Genomic DNA, 18,111 nt, shown 5'->3' with positions numbered 1-18,111 from the left:
AGAATAAATAAATAAACATGAAAGAAAGAAGGAAAGAAAGAAAGAAAGAAAGAAAGAAAGAAAGAAAGAAAGAAAGAAAGAAAGAAAGAAAGAAAGAAAGAAAGAAAGAAAGAAAAAAGAAAAAGAAGAAAAAGACCCAAGTACTTGGAGCAGGGCGCAGGTTATGGAATTCAGGGCAGTGAAGGTCAAAGATGGAAGTCATTAGAACAAGTTTACATGGTTACAGTAATGACCTGGTAACTAGGGACCAGTTGATGCTGCAGGAGAGAAAGTGGACAATTGCAGAGCTAGTTCCTCCGTAGATGAGAGATGAAATCAAGATCACAGCCATGACTGTGGAAGCGGGGACTCTTCCTCCACTATAGCAAGAGGGAAGGTGAGCAGATGGGTGCAGAAGCTGGCAAGGTGGTAGACTTGCTGGAAGAAGGGGAAGCTTCTATGTTCTCCACAAAGTAGGAGGGGAGATTAGCTGGAAGGGAGTTTACTGGAGGGGAGTAGCCTAACCCCCAATAGTTTCTATGACGCTCTCTTGATGGGGATCGTCATCTCCTTATTCTCCTGTGAAGAGTGGAGCAAACGCAGCCTCCAGCCACCCTGGCTCCAAACAGCCACCACGAGTTTCCCTCACCCTGGAGTTTGACACGAAGCCCCGCAGCAGTGAGGCTGAGGCTCCCAGCTCACCTGCTCCCTGCCACCAACTCTTCCAGCGCCTGCTTGAGCCGTGTGCAGGCAACAGGCCCCGGCCTCCGCTGCAGAGTCTCAACCTCCTGCAGCCCCTGGTCCTGCGCGACAGAGCCAGAGGGTCAGAGTCAAAGGGTTGCAGACTCCCTCTTTTAGACCACATCCCCACTCCAGAGCCTCTCCCACTCACTGCCGCACTTCCATGCCCAGGGCTTCTTCAGCTCCATCCAGGTCATGGTTCCATTTTTTTCTCTACCAGCTCCATGGCAGTGGGGCTGGGCCCCCAGTAGCTCTACCCATGGCCTTCACCTGGCCCCTTTCTGGGTGTATCAATTCTGAAGCCCTGTCTTCCCACAATTTCTGGTCTCCTCTGTTCCACCGGAGCTCTTTGGCTCTATAGCCCTGCACCTAGGGCATGCTGGCTCCCAGGTGCTCTACCTATTAGCCTCGCTCCAGAGCTCCTTTCAAAGGCCACAGTCTTCCCGACATCCCAGCCTCTCCCTGTGGGCACCCGCCTCACTCTCACCAGCCTCTCGGCCACTTTCCGCACACAGTTAGTGCTCTGCAGGCGCCACGTGTGATCTTCCCAGCGGCTCCACACATGCACACATGGCTTTCGGTGACGCAGGGGCAAGCAGAAATACGGCCTGTACGGGGCGGGGGGGGGGGGGGGGGGGGGGGGAGGTGGGTAGAAGAGCAGAGGCTGCGAGGGGCAGTCCTGGGCCACTGAGGATCTCCCAACACCCTCCTTCCAGACACCAGGAGTACTTACCCATTGCCATCCATGGGCTCAGGCCGCTGAGCAGGGGTCCCTAGCTCCTCCTCCAACACTAGCCCGGCTCCCATTTCCGTCTCCAGCAGAGGCTGTGCCTCCTCGGCCTTGCCCTCCGCTCCCTCCCCAGCCCTGGCCCTTGGGCCCAATTGCTCCTCCAGGCGGCCTGCACGACCTGCCCAGAGCAGCAAGGGTCAGGGGGAACCCAGCTTAGGGTCTGACCCCTCCTTCAAACTAACTCTGCCTCAATAAAAGCCAGAGCCCACCCCTTACTGAAGGTCAATTTCCCTTCCAGGGGCCTAAGACTGGAACAAGAATCCCCACCCTTAAACCCATGACCCTCAGGGGTTCAGCTAGGCCACACACCGATAGAGATCTCAAAGCTGATGGGCTGGGAGGCCAAGACAGGGTCAATCATGGTGGCCTCAAAAAGCACACCGAAGAGCAGGAAATCTTGCAAGGGCGCCAGGGCATTCTGAGGAAGGAGGGTCAGACGGCGGTCAGCCCCCACCCACCCAGGTTGCAATCCGAACTTTGCTTGGCCACAATGCTGATAGAAAGACTGCAACCAAGACCTAGAAATACCACTACAAGTATCCTACCTCTCAGTGCTCAGCACCCCTGCCCCCCACATATGTATATACACAAGAGCACATGTACACACACACTGCATTCTTTATCCAGGCCCAGAAATTCAGACTCCACCCCTGTGTTTAACGCCAGGGAGCCAGTTACTCCAGAGCTGAGAGTGATCCCCTCCCTTTGCTAAAACCCCAGCTCCCACCTCTGGCAGAGGCAGCAAGTCCTCCACCTCCACCTCCATGGCACCAGGAATCTCAGGACCATCACCACTGGGACTGGCATCCAGGTGCTGTGGGATCCCGGTTGGGGTCTGGCCCCCCCTGGCTTTCTTCTTCTTTCTCATGAGCCTGGACAATCTGGGCCCCTGTGGGGCCTGGGGAGGCTCAGGTTCAGCTCTCCCTTCCGATACTTCCATGGACACAGCAACCAGCAGGCGGCCGCGGAACCAAATGCCTTGGCCAAGTCCTTCATTGAGGCTTTGAAGACCATCCCGGAGTCCCCCACTGGGGGGAGAGCCATAGAGAGGCACCCATGCCGGGCCGAAAGTGGGGTTAAACCCCGCTGTGGGGGACAAGAACAGCGTTTTGGAGGGAAGCACGGGGTAGGTGGGTACTAGGTCAGTCTATGCAGCATACTCTTATCTCCTGCAAGTCCAAGGGGGCAGGGAGTCGGATTGGGCTTTGGCAGCTCTGAGAGGGAAGTCTGAGAACAGCTGCGGACCGACAGCTACGGACCAAAACCCGAGAGCACATCTAATCTACCCCAGCCCCCAAAGGCCCTTGGGACAAACAACCCGTAGCTCTACTGCAGAAGCCCGAGTTCTGGGGGTGGAGTCACGATTGGGGCGGAGCTATAGGTGATCCCGTGAGGGGCGGGGTGAACGCAAGATGTGAGTGGCTTTATTTTCTCTGCGTGCAAATCTTCAGGGAGAGCACAGCTGGCGCGGCTACTGGATATGCGGCTGTCCGTAGGATTTTGTCAACAGAGGCAAACCGAGAGTGGGGTTTGTAGTCTGGGGACGACAGGTGAGGCCCCGAAGGGCGGGGACGGCTTGGTGCTGGGTGGAGGGGCGGAGCGGGATAGCAGGGCTGGAGTTTGCGGCCAGGGGAGGGACCCAGGGCGGGCAGGACCAGGCGGAGGCAGCAAGCGCTGGCCGCAGGCGCTCACCCGCGCGGCCCGGGTGTGAGATCTGCCTCAGGTCTAGCACGTGCGTGGCGACCGCCATATCGACCAAGGGTGCGTCGTCCCGCAGCTGCAGACGGAGGCCGCGCGTCAGCGGCGGGAAGAGCTCCACGAAGCTCAGCTGCTCGTTCCACTCGGGCGCCGCCGCCTCGCAGCGCACAGACGTCTCGCCCTGGGGGCCGCGGCGGAGTGGGGTCAGCACGGCACCGGGGCCCGCGCCTCGGCCGAGTGGGGACGGGAGGGACTTACCTGCTGCCCCAGGAAAGACACGCGCACGTAGGGGTCCATGAGGACGCGCTGGTCCTGCAGGGCTCGGGCCAGACTGCCTAGCAGCCCCGGGCGCAGCGCGGGCAGCCCCTCGGCCCGGAACACGCGCACGCGCAGCCGCGCCCACGGCCTCGCGGCCGGCACCCCGCGTGGCAGGAGCAGGTTCCTAAGGGAGTGGGGCGCTGAGGCCGCGGAACGCCGCGGTGTCGGGCTTCACCACCCCCGCTACGGCGTCCCGGAGGCCACGCCCGGTCTTATTCTTACCCCCACCCTCACCCCAGCTCACTTCTCGATGTCCGAACTGTGACCTGGGCCCGGGGCTGGTAGCGGAGGAGGCAGGTCCCCGCGCGCCCGCACGGACAAAGTGACTTTGACGAAGCCTTTGGTCCCAGCGCGGGTGTCCCGAGGGTCGTGCAGCGGAGCCCATTTCTGGTAGAAGTGGCCATCTGGGGGCGGAGGGGCGGAGGGGCGGAGGGGCAGGCCACGGGTCAGAGGAGACCGGCGGGCTGCACTGACCCGCATTGGTGTCGGACTCGGTAGGGAGGAGAGGCAGTACATGGAAGTCCACCTTCCCAAGAGGCTTCTCTCTCCGAAGTTAGTATCTAGGGATCAGTGCCCGGAGGGTCAGTTTCCCTTGGTGCAGATGAGTCTAAAGCAGGAGAGGGTTCGCTACCTGGCTGGTCGAAGATAATGCCCAGGTCCATCCTGAAGGTGCCTATCTGGGAGGCCATAAAGGGGAGGGCCTGCGAATGGAAAGCCTGGGGGAAAATGGTGTTAGTTTTGGAGCTTCGGTATCCTCCGTTCTCTGGCGGAAACCCCTCATCCCTACCCGCCTTACCGTGATCTCCAGCAGCAAGTCTTGGAGGTGAAGCCGGGTCTCATGAAATTCGAACAAGAAGTACTAGGTTCAAGTGGGGAAACAAGAGAGGCGAAAGAACATTGGTAATATGCGAAGGGTTCACGCCAGCTGGCCCCTGCCTCTTGCAAAAAGAACGCCCTCCTTCCCCTGCTGGCGCCTCTTTGTACCCTCTCCTTCATCAAGCCCCTCTTGACCGCAGGCACTTGCTCAATTCCACCTAGGCCACGTCCCCTCTGCGGACTGGGTACATGCTGGGTCTTTCCCATTCTCTTGTCAAGCCCCATTCTTCCTTGGTCGCACACACCTCGTTGTAGAAGGGGCAATTAGTCCCGCGTTGGGTGGCGGTCACTCGGCGCTGCTCCCCCACACGCACTGCCACATAGGGGTTAATGTTGACTCCAACCAGCTTCTGGGCCTCCAGCACTGTAACCCCTACCTGAAGGGTGCAGAAGGAGGAGAAAAGGAAGCCATCCCTGCCAAGTAAGGAGGAGGGCAGGGGAACCACGTGTGTGAAGAGTGGGTGGTATTCACCAACGGCTAGGATCTAGAGGAAGAGTGGTACCTGGAAGTCCTGAGCTCTGGACATCTGGAAAGGATCCCCTCGAGCCAGGCCCCGGGTGCGACTGCCAGAAGTACAAGGTCAGCTCTCACTTCACTTCCTCTCCCCTATCACCTACGTACTTTTGCTCAGTGCTAGGGATAAGATCTCTCTTCTGGATTCTGAATCCTTCCAGTCTGTCTTGCATCCATCTCAACCCTACACCCAGAATGTGACTCATTCCTGGAGCCCTGAAACCATTCATTCATTCAACAAAGATTTGTTGGGCACCTACTATGTACCAACAAACACTATTCTAGGTCCTGGGACACTGCAGTGAACAAAAGAGACAAAATTCCCTACCCTCCTCAAGCTTTCGTCCCCTACATGGGCTCCAGAAGCTCTGTGTGTGCCAGTGTAACTGTGTGTGTGAATGTGGCAGTGTCTGTGCCTTAACTCCAGGACATCCACTCCTCACCCATACCCTGGGGCTGTTTGTGAGTGTGGATGAGCATGGGCCTACACGAATAAGCGCCTGAGGTTGACACACTGGTGGGTATGGGAGCAGGTGTGGGTACAAGTTACCTTCTGAGGTGGCTGAACACAACTCCAGAAAGCTCCACATCAGGCTCATCCTCCAGCTCCAGCTCCAGCTCCAGCTCACCATCTTCATTGTCCTGCTGAGCTAGGCCTCGAACTAGCCTGTGGCCCAATGCCACTGCCTGCCGCTCCAGCCGGGCCTCCCCAGGCCTGATAGGAAAGGCCTTCAAGGGACATGTCTGGAACCTGTCCCTCATCTCTGGGCACCCTTGATTTCCCTGACCCTAGGACTGACCTCTGACCCTTAGGCTGACCCCACTGTTTCCAGGACTGACCCCTAATCTGGGATCCCTAATTCCGGAATTGACCCCTGATTCTAGGACTGACTTCTCACCCTGGAATTGATCCAATACTGATCCCAGACGGTGGGACTGACCCCATATCACTGACTCCTAAATCCCAACCAAGACTGACTTGGTAACCCCAGACCATCCCCACATACTTACTCCAGCTCCTGGAAGCCCACGTTGGGGATGATCAGCTCTGAGCTAGAAGGAGGATAAATGAAAGGAGTGAGGGGCCAGGCTTGACTACAGAGCTGCAACCCAGGCAGCACAGGGCCAAGGGTCACCACATCCAGCAGATCCAGAGAGGAATTAGGTACCACTTCTGCCTTCCCAAGGCCTACCTGGGCTGGGACAATCAGGCCTTGCTTAGATTGCAGGGGGCAAGAGGTGGGGTACCTGTCCCGGATGGATGCTCCAAAGTCCTCCTCTGCCCAGGCTCCAGCTGCACCCTCTGGGGGCTGATACTTCAGGTCAAGTTCCACCTGGATCTGAAAACAGACACACAATGTGCCCTAGAGCCCTCCGAACTGTCTCGGGCTAAGAGAAGTCCAAGGATAATGCCTTTTACTCCACCTATAAACAGAGACCCTCCTGGCCTACATCCGTGGTGACTTTGTGGTTCCTCTCTGGTCATTAATAATATTGACTAACTACAACCTATGAAAAACTTAGCATGAGCAAGTTACCTCTTGAAGAGGCCAAACATGACTCTAAAATTCTCTCGTTGCTCTTGGAAATTCATTACTGTGGCCCTCATAGCTCTGCATGGTCTGACTCCTGCCAACCTTTCCAGTCCTATCTAATATGGGGTCTGCTCCTGCCCTGCACCCCAGTTATGCTCTCTCAGAGCACTGGGATTTTGCATACGCCAGTTCTTCTGCCTGAAACCTTCTCCCCTCCCACTTAGTTAACTCCTGTCATCCTTCCATTCCAAGTTCAACCAGTACTTCCTCAGGGAATTTTTGCTGACCCTCATATAGGTTACATCCCTTGGTTATACCCTTTCCCAGGGTCCTACCAGCTCTTTTGTAACACACATCTGTGACAATTTTGCATTTATTTGTGTGAATATCTGTTTAATATTTGCCTCTCTCTTTAGATACAGAACTCTAAGAGGGCAAATCCTTATCTGGTTTTGCTCACCACTCTATCCTTATTGCCCAGCACAACACACACGGCACAGCTTATAATCAGAGCTCAACAAACAACTGACTGATTGAAAAGTTCAACATTTCCTATGACTCCATATAAGGTAAATGAGGAAACAGTTTGGTGAAGCTAAATAACTTGTTCAGGTTATCAGTAGGGAAATGGTGGATCTGAGATTTGAACCCAGGTCCATTCCTACCAGGTTAGATGACCCTCCATGAAACACCAGGAAAATTCAGTTAGGTTCATCTCTGCGTCCCACAAGAATTGAGTCTGTACCGGGTAGGGAACAGCACAGAATGGCTCTTGGCCCATGTGGGACTAAGGCAGGGGCTACAATGAAAGGAGCCCTGGCTGGGAGGCCTTGTTACCACTCCTGTCTGGATCTGGGTTTTCCTCTCTGAAAAATGGAACTCTCTATCTAGAAGGACACTCAGGCTTGAGGGTGGCAGGCTGAGGACTGGTGAGACTCACCGGGGATACCCGCAGATTCTCATCCACTAGGGCCTCCCGTAGCACCAAATGCCCAGTACGCTGTAGCTGCTGCAGGGAGATCACCAGAGTCCCCAGAGACCTGGGGATGTGGCATGGGGGTAAAAGAATGACCTAGGGGAATATCCCCTCTTACCATGTCCAGCCCCACCTGCATCCTTGGCTTCCCAGGCCTACTCACCTGGGGCTGAACACACGGCTGCAGTTAACCACCTGCACAGACAGACATTCCGCAGCCAGCGGAGCCCCGTAGTGTGGCCAGTGGAACAGCTGGAGATAAGAGGAATCTTGTGACACACAATGCTGGACTTACCCTGACCCCCAATCCAGAGCCTATCCTAGCCAGGAGATAGGATCCAACCCTCCAAAGTTGGAGCTAACTTGATGACCAATGTCCCAAACCTGGAACAACCCCTCCCCCCAACACAGGATTGACTGCAAACTAGAGCTGATCTGAGGGTAACTACCAATCAAGAACTAATCCCCCCAGTCTTGGCTTCTCAAGCCTGAGAGACTAACCCCACTTCCTGAGAACACAGCCCCCCAAAACCAGGAATATGCCCCCCAACTCATCTGAGGAGGGACTTACATGAGCACAGATCAATGTCTCCCTATCCAGGACCCAACCCCACTCACCTCACCAATATCTGCTTCTTGACCACAGTGAATTTTCCTTGTTTTCTGGGTGAAGCCTGCTCAGAATCAAAACTAGTCAGTTATCAGCCCCTTCCCACAAATCACACATATACACAGGGTCCCACAAATCACACAGCACAGGGTCCAGTCCCCCTGGGCTGGGCTTACCCATGGAGAAAGGTAGTAGATGGAGGGGAAAGAGGCAGAGAAATGGGCTAGAGGAGAGAAGAGACAGGCTGGAGAGATGCCTAGGCACTGGATTGGGGGGCCTAAGGAGGAGGAATGGGAGCCCCCCAGTTGCAAAAATCCTTAGAGCACCCCTACAAGCCTCACCCCGAAAGCTGAGCCTCACTTGTCGGTCATGGCTGCCTGGCAACCCCGTCAGTCGCTGCACACGCACGATCAGAGCCATTTGTCCCAGGGCCACTGGCTCTCCCTCTGCCCGTCTGCCCTCCTGCCAACCTGCCTGTTCACCTGAATCGCCTCTGACTCACTGGACTCACCCAGCAAGTTCAGCAATCCCTGCCCTTTAGTCAAACACACAGGCAGGCTTGGGGGGTCATGGGTGAAGAGAGAGCTGAAGGACTGAGAGAAGGAGGTAAGGTCGCTGTGGTCTGCTCTGTCCTCCCTGCCTCTTCCAGCTTCAGCCTCCACCCTGCATCCACCCTTGTGAAGTGGGAGCTGGGATAGGGTGGGGATGGAGCCAAGGGGAAAGACAGGAGCCTAGTTTGTCCCCACTAGCCAATGAGGCCTCAAGGGCACGGGTCTTATGGTGCTCTTTTTTCATCTCTCTGTCCTCAATGCCAAGCTCAGGGTCTGGTGCATGGTAGACCCTCAAAAAACTTTTTAAATAAATGGGCGGATTGATAAATGAATCCCCGAGCCCCCAGCATTAGTACTACAGGCATTCAACACATTTGAAATAATGAGTGGTTGAATGTGTGTCCCTAGCTTGCACATAGCAGGTATTCAAAACACTTCCTAACCAGAAAACAGAGGTCCTTAACTTGGGGTCTTACATAGATAGGCTGCAGGGAGTCTGCAAACTCTTGAACTTGCCTATAAAATATTGAGTAATTGTGCATGCTGCACATTAAGCTCCTCCCATATCCTTAAACAGATGTGCAGTATTTTTACTGAATGAAGGAATGAATGTATCTGGTAGTTTGAACCCATGTGTGATTGTAACTATGTGTTGAGTGTGTATCCTGGCCATCTATTTAGTTATTCTATTTAATGACACCTCCTATATGTAGGACTTGTGCTATGCTACCCTGTGGGGGAAGGGGTGCAGCCACAGCGGTGAATTGGACATGTTCTCTGTCTTCCAGTAGCTTCATGGACTCCAACATCAAACAAGGCCTAGAAAGACTGTAATTCCCATCAGAGCAGGAAAGGGTCAGGACTCAGGAGCTCAAGAAGAGGGAAGCCAGAGGTGCTTAAAATGGGCCAGAGGTGCTTAAAATGACTGTCTGGCTCAGTCAGTACAGCATACGACTCTTGATCCAGGGTGATGAGTTCAAGCCCCATACTGGGCATGGAGCCTACTTTAAAAAAGAAATAATAAAAGAAATAAAATGGACTTTAAGGACAGGAGTTGAGCAGAGAAGGACATCCAGGCAGTGGGAAGGAATGCAGGGTGTGTTTTGGGACCTGTGATTTGTCATTTTGACCTGTGTACGAGGAATGTATTAGGTGGCAGCAGACATAAAATTTAGACCATCAGAGGAGCTAGGTCTTGCTGTGTGGCCTTAAGCCAGACATGATGCCTCCTTGTGCTTCAGCTTCTTCAACTCAATAGTGGGGTTGGAAAGCCCTGTTCTGTGTCCCAGGTGTTAGCTGCTCAATTGAGTTTTGAGGTCTATAAAACACCAAACAGGCATAGATTGTTCTGTTTCTAAGCAAGGTTCCAGATGTTGGGGGAGGGCTTCCCCTCCTCTGCTGATGTATGGGGGCACTGAGATCCACAGGAGGCCAAAAGGGGGACCAGAATTCTTAGTTCACAGTGCCCTGACCTTTCCCTCCCTTTACCCCTGAACTCTGTGACATCTAATCAAGCAAGGTGTTGAAGCCACCCCTTCTGGAAACTAATGCAGGCACCTCTCCTTCTGGGCAGGAACACAACCTGGCAAGTTCTCACTCCCCCTCCACCCCCCCTAAGAACTGACACTTCACTTCCTAACATTCCAAAGAAGATGGGATGTGGCAGAAAGAGTACTAGGCTCTAGGACAGGATTTTGGAATTCTAATCTCTATCATGCACTGTGTGGTCTCTGGAAAGTCCTTTCCCCTTTCTGGACCTATTTGCCTAGCTATGTAATGTGCATATGCACTGCATTACTTTCCCTCCCTCCTTCCTTCCTTCCTTCCTTCCTTCCTTCCTTCCTTCCTTCCTTCCTTCCCTCCTTCCTTCCCTCCTTCCCTCCCTCCTTCCTTTCTCTCTCTTTCTTTATTTCTGCATTGCTTTTCTTTTTTTTTTTTTTTTTTAAATTTTTTTTAACGTTTATTTATTTTTGAGACAGAGCGAGAGAGACAGAGCATGAACCGGGGAGGGGCAGAGAGAAAGGGAGAGACAGAATCGGAAGCAGGCTCCAGGCTCTGAGCCATCAGCCCAGAGCCCGACGGGAGGCTGGAACTCAGGACCCCGAGATCGCGAGATCATGACCTGTAGGGCTCGAACTCATGGACCGCGAGATCGTGACCTGAGCTGAAGTCGGACGCTTAACCGACTGAGTCACCCAGGCGCCCCTCTGCATTGCTTTTCAAAGTGTGGTCCTTAATGAGGATCACACATGTGGTTGTTAAAAATGCACATTCCTGCACCCACTCAAGAAATGCTAAAGTAGATTCTTAAATTGTACCTGGAAACCTGAATTTCTTTCTGTTGCAGGAGTTCTGGGAACTCTGGTCTCCTGTCTGTGACTTTCTGTGATTCCTCATTGCATTTTCAGTATCTCAGATGGTTGGTTTGAGTGTGGGGTATGGTGTTTGGTGCATACTGAATGAAGTCTTAGCCCACAGACCTTTGGTGAATATGGGTCTGGGAGAGGGAACCACGGATCCTAAGGTCAGAGTTTCCTAGCCTGATGACAAGGATGAAAAGAGGGGCCTGAAGGGTTTGCAGAGCAAAAGAAACTGAGTATTTTCTTAGATGTGCCCTGGGTGACATTCATTCATTAGGCCTATCTAGGTCCTGGGTATACACTAGTGAACAAAACAAAAATACCTGCCTTCATAAATTTTTATGTTCTAGTGGGTGTGATAGGCAATGAAGAAATATATAAGTAAAATATATAGCATGTTGGTGATATGAGCTGAGGAGAAAAACAAAGCAGGAAGGGGGATAGAAATTCTTTCACGCCAAGTGCAGAAGATAGGAAGTTCTGGGAAGTGATGTGATGTCATCACTTGCTTTAACATGGGAAAGAATGAGACTGCCGGGCTCCCAGGGACGTCACGACTAGCTCTGTGACGCATCGTCAGGGAGTTCCGTAGAGATGACGGGCTCCTTTATGACGTCAGCAGCCGGGCCCAGATAACAGAGGAGGTTAGATCCCGCCGGGGGGCCCGCCGGCTGCACGCAGGGTCCGTGAGGTCTCCGCGGCGCACATTGGCTGAAGGAGGGCCGAGAGCCTTGGCAGCTGCGGCGGCGACTTTGGTGTCCGTGACAGGGTGCCCCGGGGTCAGGATGCGGCGGAGCCCCCGCCCGGGCTCGGCGGCGTCCCCGCATAAGCGCACGCCCAACTTCTACAGCGACAACAGCAACAGCTCAGTGAGCGTCACCTCGGGGGACAGCAGCGGGCACCGGTCAGCTGGGCCGGGGCCCGGGGAGCCCGAGGGCAGAAGAGCCCGGGGCTCGAGCTGCGGTGAGCCCGTCTTGGGCGCAGGAGTGCCCGGAGGAACCACATGCGCTGGAAGCCCTCGGCAGAAGCCTGCGCCTCGGAGCCACAAAGGGCCGACCGCCTGTGGCGCGGCAACCGTGAGGGGCGGGGCCTCGGGTGCGGGCGGGGTCGAACCCGGGAGAGCTGAGGGAGGGGGCAGGGCATAAGGGGCGGGGCTTGGAACGGAATGGGGATAAATATCTGGGCACCTCCTAAGGGGCGGGGCCTGTGGGGTGAAGAGGGGAGACACCAAATAAAATTCCCTAAGGGGCGGGATCTAGGTGTGATGGACGGTCCTGGGAAGGGGCGGGGAAAGTTTTGATTGGACAACACTGAGAAAGCGCGACCTTGGTGTTAACATAAGTGGCTACCAGAGAAATGGGGCAGCACCAACACTTGTCTGGGGGCGGGGCCTCCGTTTGGCCGGGGGACCGATGTCTTGACCGAGCATCCCAGAGGGGCGGGCTCAGAGTGCTGAGCACACCTGGGGTGTGCATGCAGTGGGACCAATGCCGGTTGGGGGGTGCTGCCCCGCTTCTGGGCTGGGGAACCTGCGGCCTGGTCCCGCGGAAAGAGTGGACCTGCCTTGCGCAAGGCCCCAATGGCGCCCTTGGGCTCCCGCAGAACCGGCTGGCTCTCCCGTAGTCTCTGAGGAGCAGTTCGACCTTCTCCCGACCCTGGATCTGAGGCAGGAGATGCCTCCACCGCGCGTGTCCAAGAGCTTCTTGAGTACGGGCCAGATCAGCCCGGAAACCCTCTGACCTTCCAGCTCCCCTCTCTGAACTCCGGTTCTCATTTCTGAGACCCTGTTCGTTTTGAGTCCTTGGCCCATGTCAGTCTCCAGCCCCTTCCCTGAGCCCGATCCACCTTCTCTGAGCCTGAACTCATTCTCCGTGCCCCCATCTAATGCTCCTAGCCCACTCCCGTCTTCCTGAGCCTCTTCTGAACCTCGAACCCCACACTTACTGAGCCCTTCTTCACCTCTTCCCCCTCTGAGGCCCCTCTCCTCTCCCCAGGCCTGCTGCTTCGGGTGCTGAGCGTGTTGTTGTCCCTGGTAGGAGACGTGCTGGTCATTGTGTACAGGTCAGAGGGAGGGAATGGGGAGCTCCAGGGACTGCTTTTTGGAGGGGATAGGAAGCAGAGCCGGGCCAGCAAAAGCTTGACCCTGACTCAGATCTGGCTGTTGAGTCTGACTCAGATCTGGCTGAGTCCTGTCGGCGGGAGCTGGGTCTAGTACCTTGGCGTGGGGGCTGTGGGGTTCACGAGGGTCTGGGTCCTCAGCTTCCCTCCGGTTCTTCAGGGAGGTCTGTTCCATCCGCTTCCTGCTCACGGCCCTGTCACTGCTGAGCCTCTTTCTGGCAGGTGAGGGGGTGGCGAATCCCCTGGGGCCCCCGCCCTGGATGTTTTGGAGTCAAACCCGGCACATTTTCTCCTGTATCCCTCAGCACCCTGAGCACCTTCAACTGCTCACGGTCCCCTTCAGAGCCCCCTCAAGGCTTTTCTCTCCTCACTGTCCCTTTATGCCAAGGAAACCCTCTCCCTTGGCTCCCCCTGAGACTACCCCTCTTTCCCCAGCACTCTGGTGGGGGCTGCTGTATCTGGTCCCTCCTTTGGAGAATGTGAGTCAGGGCGTCTGTATCCTAGGGTGGGTGCGTGGCAGGGTGCGTGAACCTGGAGGTTTTGTGGGTCCCCTGGCCTGGTGGGAGCGGGACAAGTGCTGGAGGGTCTAATCCTAAGGAAGGGCTGGATATAGACAGATCCCTGAGGGATTGTGCCCAGAGGCGGCTGGGGGTCTCTGAGAGGTCCTGGCAGGTCGGGGGGTGGGGACAGTCCTCAAAAAGAAGGCCCTTTGAGTCCGGCTGCTCCCAGGCTGAAGTGGGAGAAGGGAGTGGGTGGGACTGAGCTGTGCTGTCTTTTGTGCCTCCCTCCCTTCATAGGAACCTAAGGAGATGCTGACTCTAAGGTGAAAGTGGGCACCTGGGGTGGGGAATTAGGGGGCTCAAAGGTGCTTCTGTGCGGGGCCTTACGGGAAGCGCCCAGGGGGACCCGGAGCCAACCCCACCCGTGCCGACCTCCCACCTGCAGCGAGTACCACGAGCGCGTGCGCTCCCAGGGGCAGCAGCTGCAGCAGCTCCAGGCCCAGCTGGATAAACTACACAAGGAGGTGTCCAGCGTTCGCGCAGCCAACAGCGAGGTGAGCCCCGCAGCCCGCGGCTGTCCAGCGCACCGCCCCGTGTCCCGGCCCGCCGCTCAGTCCACCTCGGAAGCCCCCTGCGGAGCGCCGCTCCCTGGGTCGCGAGCCGTAAACCCCGCCCCGGAGTCCCTACTTCGGAGTTTCTCCCAGGACCCACAAAGTCTATAGCAGAGAACCTAGCCCCAGAACTTTGCCTCCCTGTAAACCTGCCCGCTAGCTCCGTCCCTCCAGGCCCTGCCCTCCCTCTTTTCAGAGAGTGGCCAAGCTCGTATTCCAGAGGTTGAATGAAGACTTTGTGAGGAAACCTGACTATGCGCTGAGCTCTGTGGGTAAGACCCAGAGACACTGCAAGACTGAGACTCAGAGACACGGGAAGAGACGGAGACCTTGACACAGACAGACCTACGCACATGACCGGTCCGAAGAGACCGACCTCAGACCCTGCCCCAGCTGTCGGTCAGGCCTGGGAGCCTGAATGATTGCTTCTCCCTGCTCTAGGGGCCTCCATCGACCTAGAGAAGACATCACACGACTATGAGGATGCGAACACTGCCTACTTCTGGAATCGCTTCAGCTTCTGGAACTACGCTCGGCCGCCAACAGTTATCCTGGAGGTGGGCCTGGAACTTGGATCCCAGAACCGGGCAAGGGACGGGTTGCTCGGGAAAGGACTCAACAGCTCGCTGGAGGTGGGACCCGGCTGAGCTGAGGGAGTGGCGATGGGCGGGGCCCTGCCTGAGGGAGGATGGGCCCGGCTGGAGGCGGGGCCTGGCGGTGCGAGGGACTGGGACACCGGACAGGATCTGGCTGCGTATAGACCCGGGTGGAAGACTGGGCGGGGCCGACGGAGGGGTTGAGCTGAGGGCGGGGCCTATCAGAACCAATGCCCAGGCTGGGAAAGGTCGCAGTCGCTCGGTCCGTGGGTTCTGAAGGTCTACCTTCTCGCCTGCAGCCAGATGTGTTCCCTGGGAATTGCTGGGCTTTTGAGGGCGACCAGGGTCAGGTGGTAATCCGGCTACCGGGTCGCGTGCAACTGAGCGACATCACCCTGCAGCACCCACCGCCCAGTGTGGCACACACCGGGGGAGCCAACAGCGCCCCCCGCGACTTCGCAGTCTATGTGAGTGAGGCTAGGGCTACGGGAGGTGGGGCGGATTTTGCCTAGTAAGCACCAGTCATGAAAATTGGTGTCACTGAGTCTTCGCTTGCTCATCTACATAATGGAGATACTACCACTCGCCTCTCAAAATTACAGGTTATAAATAATTATAACCATATCCAAACTTTAGTTATGGCTTTATTGGGCCCTTATTCTGTACTGAGTACTTTACATGGATCATCTTGCACCCACTCAACAACCTATGAAGTGCCCTCATCTCCCCCATCACTGATGAGAAAAGTAATGATCAGAAAGGCAATCTTATTTGCCAAGGTCACACAGCTCACAATTGGCCAGACTAAACTTTGCAACCTAGTTTCTTGGAGCCCACATTCCACACTACACTATCCTAAAACCAAAAAATAAAGGAGAGTGCAGCTATTGCACACCATAGTAGGTCCTCAATAAAGTTGCTTTCTCCCTTTTCCACCTGTGCCTCACTGCTCCCCCCCGCTCACTCTTCACCTACCAGGGCCTCCAGGTTGATGATGAGACTGAAGTTTTCTTGGGGAAATTCACCTTCGATGTGGAGAAATCAGAGATTCAGACTTTCCACCTACAGGTGTGTGTCTCTGGGGGTGAGGGTGCTAAAGGAATAGGACAGTGAGGGAAGATTGGGGAGGAAGGCAGCCCTTGGGACAGCAGCCCTTGGCATGATCCATTTGTCTCCCCAGAATGACCCCCCAACTGCCTTTCCCAAGGTGAAGATCCAGATTCTAAGCAACTGGGGCCACCCCCGTTTCACATGCTTGTATCGAGTCCGAGCCCATGGCATGCGAACTTCAGAGGGAGCAGGGGACAGTGCCACGGGGGAACCCCATTAAACATGCTGATTGTTGGAGTAGAGTGCAGGTCTGTGCTGAAAGAAGCTGGAATCATACTGAGGTGTTTCTTGGGGGAAATCTGGTTGCCTTTGGCCTATTAGTTGGGGGAGTCTACTTTCTAATGCGCCCTCTTATTGGAGAAGTTCAGATCAATACAGTAGCAGCAGCTCATGTTTATGGAGTGCTTACCACATGCAAGAGATGGTGCTCTGGATATTTTACACATCGTCTAACTAATCCTCACAACCGTGGACGGGGAAACCACTCGGGTTAGGGAATGCTCAAGAACATACAGTTAGTGAGGAACAGTGGCACAGGATTCAAATCTACCTTCCCCCAGAGGCCACCCTCTTTAACTCAGAGCTGCCAGTCAGCCTGAAGCCATGTTTGTACAGCTCAATTCCTACCCCCAACCTCTGGGAAAGTCCCCTCAACTCCTGCTAGGTGCAGGTGGAGAGGTTAACTACTTTTTTTAGGTTAACACTCAAAAACTAAGGAGACCTGAGAACCTCTAGGAAGCATCTGAGAGTAGATGCAGGCCTGGTACCCCTACTCAGGTTGTCTTTACTGCTAGGCACAGGCAGTCTAGTGTTCAATCTGTCCCTGCCCTCAGGGAGCCCGGTAGGGGAGAGTGCTCCAGGAAACAGGACAATTCATTTATTGATTCAAGAATTCTTTATACTAGGAGTCCAATCAGAATTGGAAGAATAAAAGATGGGAGGAGACAGTCTTCAAAAGATTAATGAGTTATGCCTGGCTAGATTAAAAAAGGGGGACCAGCATGAGCAAAGGAACATGCAACACCTTGGTTGTTAGGATCCTTCCCAGTGTGTTCATGTTTTGGAAGAATATACACACAGACTATGAACACTGGTTACACCTCTAGGTGTAATGCATGTGGAATGCATGTAAGTGGAATGCATGAGTATGTGTGAGGGTGAAGCACGTATCCATTTGTTTAACGTTTATCTATTTTTTGAGACAGAGAGAGACAGAGCATGAACAGGGGAGGGGCAGAGAGAGAGGGAGACACAGAATCTGAAGCAGGCTCCAGGCTCTGAGCTGTCAGCACAGAGCCCGACGTGGGGCTCAAACTCACGGACCACGAGATCATGACCTGAGCCGAAGTCGGCCGCTTAACCGACTGAGCCACCCAGGCACCCCATATATCCATTTGTTTAAATTTTCAGGGTATTAAAAATTTTATTTATTTTGAGAGAGAGGGAGACAGCACACTTGGGAGGGGCAGAGGGAAAAGGAGAGGGAGAGGGAGAGAGGGAGAGAGAGAGAGAGGTGGGGGAGAGAAAGGGAGAGAGAGAGAATTCCAGGCAGGCTCCACATGGTCAGCCTGAAGCCCCACATGGGGTGAACTCATGAACCATGAGATCACCACCTGAGCCGAAATCAAGAGTCAGGGCCCCTCAGGGTATTTGTTACTTTTGTAATTTAAATTACTCTGAGTGCTCTCAAAGCCTAAGGTTAGAAATATGGACTAATACAGCTTTTCTGGAGCGCATTTTGACAATAGGAACCAAAAGCCTTAAAATTTTTTATATGCTTTAATCACCATAATTCCATTTCTAAGAATGGAGCCAAAGGATACATCAACGTAATTGAAGATGATACTTTTAAGGATATTTATCACACTGTTGTTTATAAAGACAAAACCAAACAGTGTGTAAGAAGATAAATTATGCTACAAAAATAATATGAAGCCAACAGAAATGTTAGTATTTAAGGGAATGTGTAATGTCATGGAAAGTTATTAATGATAGACATATGGATAATTTCCTAAAAAGCAAGCTAGACTGGTATACATAATAAACTTCCATATCAAAAGAGTTCTACAGATTAACAGATACTACGCATGAAAAGGCAATAACTTGGGAGGAAGTATTTTCAACATGGATGAGAATAAGGGCTAGAACAACAGCAAAAACCTATAAACAGGCTATTCAGAAGAAATATAACCATAAACACATGAATGACTTCTAGCCTTCAAAATTAA

General features: G+C 54.2%; 2 protein-coding genes across 7 annotated transcripts in view; one reads left to right on the top strand and one right to left on the bottom strand.

Annotated features, from left to right (window-relative positions):
• Nucleotides 1–8,896, bottom strand: part of LOC123580283 (fer-1-like protein 4) — a 34,847-nt gene extending 25,951 nt beyond the window's left edge. Inside the window, exons 1-19 of the mRNA XM_045444834.1 lie at nt 8,379–8,896; nt 8,046–8,101; nt 7,591–7,679; nt 7,392–7,491; nt 6,165–6,256; nt 5,928–5,969; nt 5,467–5,631; nt 4,906–4,966; nt 4,648–4,779; nt 4,323–4,385; nt 4,158–4,242; nt 3,771–3,930; nt 3,467–3,650; nt 3,203–3,389; nt 2,238–2,596; nt 1,820–1,928; nt 1,454–1,628; nt 1,208–1,328; nt 682–782 (exon numbers count right to left, since the gene is read on the bottom strand). Of these exons, the coding sequence (XP_045300790.1) occupies nt 682–782; nt 1,208–1,328; nt 1,454–1,628; nt 1,820–1,928; nt 2,238–2,596; nt 3,203–3,389; nt 3,467–3,650; nt 3,771–3,930; nt 4,158–4,242; nt 4,323–4,385; nt 4,648–4,779; nt 4,906–4,966; nt 5,467–5,631; nt 5,928–5,969; nt 6,165–6,256; nt 7,392–7,491; nt 7,591–7,679; nt 8,046–8,101; nt 8,379–8,457 (2,360 nt within the window). The 5' untranslated portion in view covers nt 8,458–8,896. The remainder of the gene's footprint in view (nt 1–681; nt 783–1,207; nt 1,329–1,453; nt 1,629–1,819; nt 1,929–2,237; nt 2,597–3,202; nt 3,390–3,466; nt 3,651–3,770; nt 3,931–4,157; nt 4,243–4,322; nt 4,386–4,647; nt 4,780–4,905; nt 4,967–5,466; nt 5,632–5,927; nt 5,970–6,164; nt 6,257–7,391; nt 7,492–7,590; nt 7,680–8,045; nt 8,102–8,378) is intronic.
• A 1,946-nt stretch (nt 8,897–10,842) lies between these two features.
• On the top strand, nt 10,843–16,120 carry SPAG4 (sperm associated antigen 4). Of its 6 annotated transcripts, none has more exons than XM_045444813.1 (12): nt 10,854–12,043; nt 12,551–12,655; nt 12,943–13,009; nt 13,227–13,288; nt 13,502–13,545; nt 13,864–13,889; nt 14,012–14,120; nt 14,374–14,449; nt 14,619–14,734; nt 15,073–15,240; nt 15,752–15,841; nt 15,954–16,120. In XM_045444813.1, exons 1-12 carry the CDS (start codon nt 11,734–11,736, stop codon nt 16,101–16,103), a joined length of 1,323 nt encoding a protein of 440 aa, XP_045300769.1. In that variant the 5' UTR covers nt 10,854–11,733; the 3' UTR covers nt 16,104–16,120. The 6 variants fall into 6 exon arrangements, with proteins under 6 accessions (XP_045300767.1, XP_045300766.1, XP_045300769.1 ...); XM_045444815.1 differs by having other exon boundaries at nt 10,858–12,024; XM_045444810.1 differs by having other exon boundaries at nt 10,852–12,043; nt 13,227–13,545.
• The last annotated feature ends 1,991 nt before the right edge of the window (nt 16,121–18,111 follow it).

This window comes from Leopardus geoffroyi, chromosome A3 (assembly GCF_018350155.1).
Source record: "Leopardus geoffroyi isolate Oge1 chromosome A3, O.geoffroyi_Oge1_pat1.0, whole genome shotgun sequence".
In the NCBI taxonomy this organism is placed as follows: Eukaryota; Metazoa; Chordata; class Mammalia; order Carnivora; family Felidae; genus Leopardus; species Leopardus geoffroyi.
Note: the sequence above shows the minus strand (reverse complement) of the source record. Positions and strands in the feature narration are given on the sequence as shown.